We start from the raw sequence: 12,534 nt of genomic DNA, 5'->3' as shown, positions 1-12,534 counted from the left end.
GTCATAGACTCAGCGCAGTTAGCATTGTTATTCCCTTTGACCTTGGGGCAATGCCTTGCTTAATCCCTCTCCATAACAAAAAGCCAAGCCTAGCAATATATACAATACTTACAAAATAATGATGTTATGCCAACCCCACCTGTCATTCAAAACAGAAAGATAATCTTGAGCTTCCAAAACATTTATTTCTAACATGCTGCTTACAGGGGATAATCAGCTAAGGAGTAGAAGTACAAGAGTTTTAAAAGACGATTTCCACCCGGGGCCTGCATCTTCCACACTGAAACATCACTGAATAGGATTCAAAAACAATACTGCTTAGCCAATGGATGCATTGTATTTAAAAGGAAAATTTAAGTTTGACCAAGGATTGAACATAAAGGATCATTAAAACATGTAGATTTGAGCTATAGTTTACCTTTTAACTACTGTGCGCTTTGATAATGAGTTAATTAGTTTTGAATATAAATTCAAAACAAGTATTTTTCAAGCAATCTTCTTTTCTAGGTGATGATGGTGCCCTGTGTAATTATTAGAACAAATATAAATAGGAAAGGCTTTCTAAAGCAGCCAACCACCATTCAGATGGAAAAATAACTTAGTAACTTCTAATTGAATAGCCACACTCTTTATCATTTGTATAGGCTGGCATTCCTATGGTTGAAGCTATACTCACTTCCAATGTCTGAACGTGCTCAAACTTGTCAGCATCCCATTGTTTGATCTTCCGATCCTTCCCAGCAGTAAAGAGGAGGTGAGTTTTTGGCACAAACCTCAAAGACATTACACTGCAGGGAAACAGGCAAGAAAAAAGTAATCAAAGTTTGTGAAAAGATTTGTAGCTCGGGTGCTCATTGTTGTGGTTCTGTTCGCCGAGCTGGGAATTTGTGTTGCAGACGTTTCGTCCCCTGTCTAGGTGACATCCTCAGTGCTTGGGAGCCTCCTATGAAGCGCTTCTGTGATGTTTCCTCCGGCATTTATAGTGATTTGTATCTGCCGGAACTGACAACCGGAAGCGGCAGAGACAAACCACTATAAATGCCGGAGGAAAGATCACAGAAGTGCTTCACAGGAGGCTCCCAAGCACTGAGGATGTCACCTAGACAGGGGACGAAACGTCTGCAACACAAATTCCCAGCTCGGCGAACAGAACCACAACAAGAAAAAAGTAATGATGGGATCTTTTCGATTTTGCTACAAAATAGTCCTTTTCTTAGTAATTAACCATGAGTTTATTTTTTTTCATGAAACACTTAAATTGTATATGACTGCCGAATTTTGCAAGTGCTCTCTTTAATGTATGTTGACCACATTAGGGCTAAGATTTATATAACACCTATCAGGTAACAGTTTGTCCCAAGATATTTAGCTGGTGTATTTTGAATCATTTTGATATCAAGTTACGTTAGAAAATATTCAGTTAGGTAATCAAAAGCTTGATCAAATTTGAGGCCTTAAGGAGCATCTTAAAGGAAGATTGAAAGGTAGAAGACAGATTTTGGAAATACTATAGCTGTAATGTATTTAATTATAAACACAGCTATATTTAAATGCATTGAACACACTGAACTGGAACTGGAATTTTAGAATTACTACAACACTACCCTCAATAAAAAACTGAGTATACTGTAGATACCAGAAATAGAGGAGAACAGACATCTTAGGTCCATAGATCTAAGAAGTTTATAAGGATAGGGAAAGGTAAAAGAGCTGTTATTTAACCAGGAGTTGCATGTAGATTGGTGACTATAGTCAGGATAATTGTGACATGGGTCTAGTACATGGGTATTAAAGATATGGATCATCTCAAGTACACATGGGTAGAATATAGAGGCCAACCAGGAGTAGTCAGGTCCAAAGTAATAAAGACACAGATGAAGGTTTCAGCAGAGAAGAGCAGAGTCAGGGCAAAGTTGGCCAATTTCATAGAGTTGGAACTAGACGGTCATAATAATGATATATACATGTAGTCAGAAGTTCACCTTATGGTCAAATATGGCTTCAATGTTGGAAAGAATCTAGTTCAACATCTGGAAGTTCTCGGAGGGAAACAGAGTTGTGGCTTGTAAACAGAGTTTGTAACAAGGACCAGAGACACCGATTTTGGTCTCCTGATATTTTCTTGGAGAAGATTGAAACATATTCCCATTCCACATTAAAAACATTTTAACTGAAGGGCAGTTCAGTTTTTAAATGTGTGCCAATTGGTTATATAATTCAATAAATGAGTCACATTTGTCAGGCAAAAGTCAGCTGGATATTTTAACACATTCCAATTCTATAAACTTATTGTGTTCAATGCATATTAAAACATAGCTCCATATATAATTAAGTATGTTGCAGTTGTATTTCAATTCACTCATAGTGAATTTTTAAAAATCACCTGTTATTCAATGTGGGTCAAGAGTGTTTCGCTGGAAAAGATTAGCTGGTCAGGCAGCGTCCAAGGAGCAGGAAAATCAACGTTTCGGGCATAAATGCTTCATCAGGAATTATGATGAAGGTTCCTGATGAAGGGCTTTTTGCCTGAAACATCAATTTTCCTGCTCCTCGGATGCTGCCTGACCGGCTGTGCTTTTCCAGCACCACACTCTCAACTCTGATCGCTAGCATCTGCAGTCCTCACTTTCTCCCTGCTTTTCAATGTCCTCACAACTAACTGGTTATTCTGCCTTTCACCCTGCCACTGAAAAATCTCCACCATTGCATTCTCATTCTGAACTTGTAATTATTTCAGCTTAAATTTACAGTTGTAACCATTTAAAAGTTAAAGCATTTAAGTTTAAAAAAAACTACCAGAACTGCAAAATTTCTGTTCCAGTAATTACAGCCATTTGAAATATTTGACAGCAATTGTAATGACTTTAGATTAATATCAATGTAAGACTTGATTGTTACTATTGTAGGAATATACCTACATGTATAATACTTTATTTGTTCCTGGATTCTTATACTGTCAGTTACTCGGTTTTGATGTTTTTTACCATTTATTTCTTCGAAATACTTTTATACAAATTTTAAACTTATTTGGAATACTCATACAAATTACTTTTCCCATATATCAATCACAATATTTCTTCCTCTTTGTCTTATCTATTTCCACACAGTACACATTCAGAAACAGAATAGCAAGATGAACATAGATTACTCCTAACTAGTGCTCAACAAATGTAAATCTAAATTTAGACAAAAAAAAGAGTAAGAACAGAACATTACTTAAGTAAGTAATGATTGGATCTTTTCTTCCAAGTAAGATATGCATCACATTTCACCAAGCCCACAACATGAGATACAAATGATATCCATTTAAATGGCAGCACTGCCCAAAGCAACTATTACCCTACAAATGTATTAACTATACATAATTCTTGAAATTAATCTCAAGTCATGAGATAGATATTGTACCTTTACATTGATGATTGCATTATTAAACTGGCACAGACTTTGAAAAAATTTCCTAGTACAATCTGGAAAAGGAACAATGCTGTTAACAAAATCAGTCTTTCAAATAGTTTGTCAGTGCTCCTCCCATGATCACATGAAGTCAATATTGGCAGCAAAACATTTAAGTCCATCAGAAAATTAAAACATGCCTGTCATCGTGAGCAAAGAGAGATCTGTGACAGTCACCAAATTCCAATCCCCAAATTTTCACATTCCGGTCAGCTGACCCAGTTGCGATTAGATTGCTGTCCTACAAAAGATACGAAGAACAGTGAACTGAAAACAAAAGCAGGGAAAAACATTATATAAAGAAGAATTGAGAAGTAAAACGTACTCATATTAATAAAGAAATTGCCTGGTAATTTTCTAAAGTTATTTTGTTACCAGGACCCAAAATAAACACAGTCCTGCATCCATATCTGTCCCAAAAAGAGATGTTGAGCCTATTACTGTATATATGGAAACATGCTGACAAATAGGTGACCTATAAATACTATTGCTTTCCAGCTTCTTATTTATGATTTTCAATAGTGAAAGCTCATTTTCAAACAACAAAAGTCAAATTCTCTGTATTTTGAAAAATTATCCAAACAAATGCTCAACGTATTCTTCCACTGCAGAAATTGGAGACAATTGATGTGAACAAAACACAGACCAGCTATGTGAATAGAACACACAGAAAACCCTTTCCTCCAGGTACACTTAAAAGTATTTTTGTGTAAGTAAAGAATCATGAGTAGACAGCTCAATTACGATTTTAGACCTATACCTCATCAATAATAGCATCATGTCAGTGCTTCTTGCATTAACAACAGGACTCCTGCATGATAAGAATGCAGATCAATAATTTGCATGATTGTGTTGCAGCTTTATCTTTGACCCGATAACAGCAATCTCTACTGGGAACATGAAATAATAAAACTGATCCAGTAGACTTGCTAAATTAGTTGAAATGAAGCAATCACTCAATGATGTGCACAATTGCTTTGCTATGATTTCACGAAAAATCCACCTCTGTTTTATTTCTGGTGGTGGGTGCAACCATATGCCAAAGTGTAATAAAATAAAAGAAATGCCAAATTTGTATTTTAATTTGTCCAAAACATCTTGAAATAATTTATTGTCTTTTTATTTCACAACAAACACTAATGTTGAACCGATGTCACAAAGATGCACAAACTTACATCGGAGATATCCATACAGAGCACAGGGAGCTTGTGTCCATAAAGAGACAGGAAAAACTAGACATAAAACAAAAAGAATAAATATTAGAACTGGCCGTTTTTCTTTTCGCGCTACAAGTGTAAAAGATCATTTTATTAAAACAAAGTCAGCTTAGAGAAGTGTAAAATTCCCACATTAAGCATCTGGAAATATCTGCATGCATTTTACGAAGGTGCCTCACTTTTGCAGTATTTGGTCATCATTGTAAGTCATCACAATAAATTCAACCACTTTTTTCTCAACTATAAACTTGACACATTTTGTTTCTCTTTCCAGCTTGTACTATCATTGATGATGTGATCTGCACAGACTACTTTGGGCAAACCACAGCATAGGACAGTGGCTTACCTCTCTGTGGATTTTAAAGCATTACAATTCCAAGCATGCCTCTGCTGCAAAGATTTAGTGAGAGTGCAATTCTAAGTTTAATGATTATACAAACTGCTTTTGATTTTGCAATGCCATTAAACTCCTGGGTCAAGTGTGAAAGCCTAAAATGGCTCTGAATTAAAGTGGAGTGACATCACTTTCTCCAAAGTCTCAATCGGTTTTGTTCCAGTACCAGGCTGGACTCTGAATCTGTAGGTCATACTTCCATAGGGGGACAGGCCTTCTTTTGAAAAGGTTATTAGTAAACCAGTTGGAGTTTTATGACACACCAGAACTGTCTGTGTTTGTTTTTCATGCTATTTTACAATTTACAGACTATATTTCAGGGTCTAGATTAGAGTGGTGCTGGAAAAGCACAGCAGGTCAGGCAGCATTTGCCTAGATCTATATTTCACCTGATTCATATTTTATCATGGTAAAATTTCAACTTTAAGGTTGTTAATCTGGTAGAATAGTTCACACACTACATACCCTGTAATAATACAAAACAAAGAAAAGGCCATAACTTTATAGATCTGAATAACGTTATCTTCCTTAGAAAGAAGCAGATGCAATAACAACCCTTAAAAATGAATTAAACAGCTAAAAGAAAACAGTGAAAGGGTTATGGGACTAATTGGTTAGATATAGCATAGTGGGTTTAAGGGACCACCTTCTAAATCATGTATCACATTTTGAAGGTAAGCATCAGGATAACAAATATTTTGATTGTTAGTACATTTTTTTCTTTATTTAAATACTGCTCCCTTCTTGGTTGTTTGATTTTAAGCATATGTCTATTTTATATATGAAGGAAGCAACTTTTGTTCAGTGAGGAAGGACTTATTTTCTAAATGCATTTCACCAGGTTTTATGGGGTCCCTATAGCAATGCTTACCTTCAGCGTGTCTGTGTAGAATACTTTAACAGTACAATCGAGCAGTGATACTGCTAGCAACCTCTGATTAGGGCTGTAACAGACAGACAAGATGTCTTCATCGAGCTGCAGAGTGCGAATATGATTCAAAGAGAGTCTGTAATTCAGGAATAACAGAACATGGGTGAAGATAAGCAACCTAGAAGTTGCTACATTGCATATGTAAAATCAATGTGATCAATTATTACAAAGACCTGTGTTCGAAAGGAGACAATTTGGGTAAAAAAAACATATTTGTATTAAACTTGAAATATAACCATACTAAGGCAGCAGGACAAGGAGGACTGACATAAATTACCAAAGGAAAATTTGCTCCGGTTTCCTCCCACAGTCCAAAGATATGCAGGTTAGGTGAACTGGCCATGCTAAGTTGCCTGTAGTGTTAGGTGAAGGGGCAAATGTAGCGGAATGGGTCTGGGTGGGTTGCCCTTTGGAGGGTCGGTGTGGACTTGTTGGGCCGAAGGGCCTGTTTCCACACTGTAAATAATCTAATCTTAAAAAAAAACAGCGTCGGAATGTTTTTAAGAGTCTGGACACAAACTTTGAAAAGGGTAGTGGAGTTAAAATATCTAGAATCATTGATAAAATGGTTAGCTTATGTAGATAGATGGTTGCCTCTTATTTTTATAGTTTTGGCGTTTCTCATCTCCCTTTCCAATCACTCATTCCTGCTAATTGTTATCTCTCTCATCTCAAACCTCTTGCTCCTTCCGACTCTGACTCTAATTTATTGCTAATCTTCAATTCGTGTGCTCTCCCACTGTTGTTGCCCTCAGCTTGAACTACCAGCCACCCCTTCTGCTTAAACATATTTACCCTCTGTCCCTCCCTTGGTCTTCTCAAAATATGCTTAGCAACATTCCAAGTTCATTGCTGTCTAATAATGCCTAAAGCTCGCCCTCCATATAAACTATCTTACCAAGATTCATGACAATTACTTAGATTACTTACAGTATGGAAACAGACCCACCGAAGTGCGACCCACCCAGACCAATTCCCTTATATTTACCCCTTCACCTAACACTACGGGCAATTTAGCATGGCCAATTCACCTAACCTGCACATTTTTGGATTGTGCGAGGAAACCAGAGCAAACCCACACAGACACGGGGAGAATGTGCAAACACCACACAGAGAGTCGCCTGAGGCAGGAATTGAACCCAGGTCTCTTAGCGCTGTGAGGCAGCAGTGCTAACCACTGTACTATCGTGCCGCCCATAATTCTCTCAATCTCATCATCTCCTGTGGTCTTAATCATTAACAAAGCCACCTCTAACCATTCACTTGGAATTCTTACCATCCACATCTGCCTGGTGCCTTCCAATGCCATTTCTTATATCTACCCTGGCAAAATTCTACTGTGTTGCTTCCAGCCACATCCCTTTTTTCCTAACTGCCTAGCTTCGTTCAGTCATTTGCTATAATAATTCCATAGCTGGTAACTTCAAATTTGATGCTGTCATCACCAGTAAAACTTTCACCACCTCCCATTTTAGCTGTTCCCTTTGGTAGATTTTCCAAATTCTCAAGTCCAATGACTACAAGCTTGAATACATCAGGACTGAACTGGCGAAGTACTGCATCACCCAGAACTGATTTGCTACTGCCAGACCCCTGCCCTCTCTTCTTCAACTTCTATCAGTCCACGTAAAATCCTATAGTCGAGATTCTATAAACACCCGCAAGTCCTGCTCATGCATAATCCCCCTTCTTCCTGAAATGCATTAATTCCAAGTCTCCCGATATCTCTAAATTTACAGGTCTTATCTTTAAATCCCTTCATGACCTAAATCTTTACCATTGTAACCTCCTTCAGCTCCACACATTCTCAAACTTCCCAATCGACTTGCTCCAAACTCTTGGAGTCCAATCCCTTCTTTCCCTTAACACTTAAATTTGTGCTTCCGGTTACAAATTCTCTCCTCAGATCCCTCCATCTTTCAGTTTTCATTTCTTTCTTAAATCGTGCTTGTTTGTTCAAGACTCACGCTTCCTAATGAGTCTTTCTTTGGCTCAATGCTTAATTTTGCATAGTCTCTGTGAAGCATTATGGGACTCTTCTAAATATTAAAGGTGCCATAGGAGTGCAAATTTTTAGGAGGATATGTTCGTGTTAACCGTCTGACTGGACGGAGATATACTTCAATCTTTGTCTAATATCTACATGTATACCTTCATGATTATGAATTTCACATTTTCAGATCAAAAGAAGCTAAACACATGATGTTTTGTATAAGTTTAGTTGAATATTGTCACGGCAGTGATTACAAGGGGAAACATTAACAGGTTTTCTTCTTGAACCAGGGGTTGAGATCAATTACTTAGCATGGAGTAATGGTCACAGCTGAGACCTTCCTGAAATACATAACTTGTCTATTAAATGGATAAATATGTTTAGCTATCATGAGAGTCCAATCAGCTTTAACATTATTTGTTAATTAATTAAGTAGCTCAATTTTATTTTACCTCTCATTACATACCTTGACTGTGTTGTATTTTCATCTTTCACCAATTCAAATTCCCAAAACTTCACCATCTTGTCAGCACTTCCGGAAACAAAACCACGCTGGAATAAAGAATGATATATAAAATTTTTAAACCTCCATAAAACATGTGTTAATGGATGAAGTTGCTCAACATTGTTCAAAAGAAAACCATTATTTTTCCGTCTTGGCTTTCAATTGAAACTTAACCCAGAGACATTGACAGTTTTCTCCGATCATCAAGACATTTTGCATTTACTGTGAAGGGATAGCGGAGATGAGATTCAATATCTAACCATGGTATATTAGTTTTTCTTCTGCCACTGAGAACCATTTTATTAATAATCAGTTGTCAAGGTGCAGGAGTACTTTTTGATATTCATTTGAAATCTAAAAATGTTAAACTGAAGAAAAGGGTAGAAGAAGAGGACTTTCTCTTTAAACTTATTATTTTACAGCGAAAAGGCATTGTTAGCAAAGCTAGCATATATAGCTTATCTCAAATGCATTTCAGGAAAGCAATGGTTACACCCCTTTTAATCGACTGCAGTCAATGTTTGAAAGGTGTTGCTATTATCTGCGCAGATGACACTTATCATTGATGCTGAGACCCACACTCTATCTAACAGTGGTGTAGTTGGTTTACTCAGCAGTTAGCTTTCGTGCTCCCTCCTCAGCCAGAATGTTACATACTGATGCACTGAATTATACATTGGCTATGTAATTTATTCTTTAGGTGACCACTGCATGCATAAACCATATCAAATTTTCATACTCATCCTTACCTACTAACAAAAGATTGGCCTCATTTTCAACAAACTAACTCTTAAAAGTACATGTACCAGACTGTGTGTCTCGGACAGCTTGCTTGATATGGACTTCAAGGAAATTTGAGTAAGGGCAACACAAGAGTAATTTTAAAATCTTACCTAAAATAAACTATTCAGCAGGATGCATTACCTGGTCTGGTGCCAATGAAATGGACCACACTGCTCCATCATGGGCATCATGTGTCTCCAACAAATTCCCAGAGGATAACTCAAAGAGCTGTAGCTTTCCAGACTACAGTGAAAAAGCAGGGACAGTAAATTCAGGGACAGTAAATACAATTGCAGTCAATACATAATGTAATGCAGATGTATGTTAGTATTCAGAGATGTTACTTATATGTTATATAGATTAATGTCTTTTATTTGCTGTCTCTTACTTTTTGTCAGACACATCTGTTGATGATTAAGAATTTTTAAGTGTTCCAAGCTTTGAAAAATACCATTAAAAATCTAAATTTTCAAGACAAAGCTTGAACAAAATGTGTCTTTTCTCATCAATACCCTTCTTCCTTTCACTGACCAATTCACTAACAATGAGTTATAAAGTCATAGAGATATACAGCATGGAAACAGACCCTTCAGTCCAACCTGTCCATGCCAACCAGATATCCCAACCCAATCTAGTCCCACCTGCCAGCACCCGGCCCATATCTCTCCAAACCCTTCCTATTCATATACCCATCCAAATGCCTCTTAAATGTTGCAATTTACCAGCCTCCACCACATCTTCTGGCAGCTCAATCCATACACGTACCACCCTCTGCGTGAAAAAGTTGCCCCTTAGGTCTCTTTTATATCTTTCCCTTTTCACCCTAAACCTATGCCCTCTAGTTCTGGACTCCCCGACCCCAGGGAAAAGACTTTGTCTATTTATCCTATCCATGCCCCTCATAATTTTGTAAACCTCTATAAGGTCACCCCTCAGCCTCTGACGCTCCAGGGAAAACAGCCGCAGCCTGTTCAGCCTCTTCCTATAGCTCAAATCCTCCAACCCTAGCAACATCCTTGTAAATCTTTTCTGAACCCTTTCAAGTTTCACAACATCTTTCCGATAGAAAGAAGACCAGAATTGCATGCAATATTCCAACAGTGGCCTAAACCAATGTCCTGTACAGCCGCAACTCCGGTACTCAATACTCTGACCAATAAAGGAAAGCATACCAAACGCCGCCTTCACTATCCTATCTACCTGCGTCTCCACTTTCAAGGAGTTAAAACCTGCACTCCAAAGTCCCTTTGTTCAGCAATACTCCCTAGGACCTTACCATTAAGTGTATAAGTCCTGCTAAGATTTGCTTCCACAAAATGCAGCACCTCGCATTTATCTGAATTAAACTCCATCTGCCACTTCTCAGCCCATTGGCCCATCTGGTCCAAATCTTGGTGTAATCTGAGGTAACTCTCTTCGCTGTCCACGACACCTCCAATTTTGGTGTCATCTGCAAACTTACTAACTGTACCTCTTATGCTCGCATCCAAATCATTTATGTAAATGACAAAAAAATAGAGGACCCAGAACTGATTTTTGTGGAACTCCACTGGTCACAGGCCTCCAGTCTGAAAAACAACCCTCCACAACCACTCTCTGTCTACTACCTTTGAGCCAGTTCTGTATCCAAATGGCTAGTTCTCCCTTTATTCCATGAGATCTAACCTTGCTAATCAGTCTTCCATGTGGAACCTTGTTGAACACCTCACTGAAGTCCATAAAGATCACATCTACTGCTCTGCCCTCATCAATCTTCTTTGTTACTTCTTCAAAAAACTCAATCAAGTTTGTGAGATAGGATTTCCCACGCACAAAGCCATGTAGACTACCCCTAATCAGTCCTTGCCTTTCCAAATACATGTACATTCTGTCCCTCAGGATTCCCTCCAACAACTTGCCCACCACGGAGGTCAGGCTCACCGGTCTATAGTTCCCTGGCTTGTCTTTACCACCCTTCTTAAACAGTGGCACCACGTTTGCCAACCTCCAGTCTTCCGGCACCTCACCTGTGACTATGGAGGATACAAATATCTCAGCAAGTGGCCCAGCAATCACTTCTCTAGCTTCCCACAGTGTTCTCGGGTACACCTGATCAGGTCCTTTAACCGTTTCAAGACATCCAGCACTTCCTCCTCTGTAATCTGGACATTTTGCAAGATGTCACCATCTATTTCCCTACAGTCTATATCTTCCATATCCTTTTCCACAGTAAATACTGATGCAAAATATTCATTTAGTATCTCCCCCATTTTCTGTGGCTCCACACAAAGGCCACCCTTGCTGATCTTTGAAGGGCCCTGTTCTCTCCCTAGTTACCCTTTTGTCCTTAACATATTTATAAAAACCCTTTGGATTCTCCTTAATTCTACTTGCCAAAGCTATCTCATGTCCCCTTTTTGCCCTCCTGATTTCCCTCTTAAGTATACTCCTACTTCCTTTATACTCTTCGAAGGATATCAATATCATTCTCATGTGGTGAGTTAAATGATATCTTTATTGAATCCCATTTTATGGTCCACTGGTAAATACACTCCCAAGACTATCAGAACCATACAAACCCGGATTAGGGTAAGCTCATATTTGAGAGTTGATGCCTTCAGAAGAATAGATGTTTTGCTTTCTCATAGCAAAGACCATTTGTCTCCAATTTATTTCAGTTCATAACAACAATAAGCGAATTATTGCTACATAATGCTGTAATTACCTCAGACACAACTCAAATTTAGAGACAGGGTATCGTAGAGAATCCTTACCTTTGTTCCCAAGATAATTTGTCTATCCCCAGGAACAAAGAGAGAGCAGAGAGCGTATTCACAAGCCATGGTCCTGATACATTGTAGTGTAGATCTGAGGATTGGCAAAACGTAATTCTCAGGATCCAACAGTCAAGCATTGCACATTTTAAAAAATACAGTAAGTGCTTGAAAACTGTTTCAGAATAGACAGTATATTTCAATGGTTTACCACATTTTGAAGTAGGTCATCTAGATTTGTACCAGAAACTGCAGAAATTACATCTATATGTATGCAAGTGTAGTAATGCGTTTGTGGATGCCAGAATTGGACATAATTCTCCAGTTAATGCCAAAACCAGTGCTCTCGACATGTTTAACATAGTCACCTTGCTTCCTCCCCAATTAGTAAAGCTTAGAATGCTGTATGTTTTATTAACCGCTTTCTCACACTGTCCTGTCACCATCAATATCTTAAAAACACCAAGGTCTTCCGTACCTGTAACTGTGCCCTTTCCGTGATGTC

General features: G+C 38.1%; 1 protein-coding gene across 2 annotated transcripts in view; it reads right to left on the bottom strand.

Annotated features, from left to right (window-relative positions):
- The window catches only part of wdr3 (WD repeat domain 3), an 80,867-nt gene that overhangs the window by 14,857 nt on the left and 53,476 nt on the right, over positions 1-12,534 (bottom strand). For both annotated transcript variants that reach the window (XM_072585240.1, XM_072585239.1), the window contains exons 12-18: positions 12,030-12,123; positions 9,418-9,519; positions 8,455-8,540; positions 5,936-6,071; positions 4,629-4,685; positions 3,594-3,694; positions 677-788 (exon numbers count right to left, since the gene is read on the bottom strand). In XM_072585240.1, the coding sequence (XP_072441341.1) occupies positions 677-788; positions 3,594-3,694; positions 4,629-4,685; positions 5,936-6,071; positions 8,455-8,540; positions 9,418-9,519; positions 12,030-12,123 (688 nt within the window). The remainder of the gene's footprint in view (positions 1-676; positions 789-3,593; positions 3,695-4,628; positions 4,686-5,935; positions 6,072-8,454; positions 8,541-9,417; positions 9,520-12,029; positions 12,124-12,534) is intronic.

Source organism: Chiloscyllium punctatum, chromosome 15 (assembly GCF_047496795.1).
Source record: "Chiloscyllium punctatum isolate Juve2018m chromosome 15, sChiPun1.3, whole genome shotgun sequence".
NCBI classification, from domain to species: domain Eukaryota; kingdom Metazoa; phylum Chordata; class Chondrichthyes; order Orectolobiformes; family Hemiscylliidae; genus Chiloscyllium; species Chiloscyllium punctatum.
This window is presented reverse-complemented; position numbering and strand designations above follow the sequence as displayed.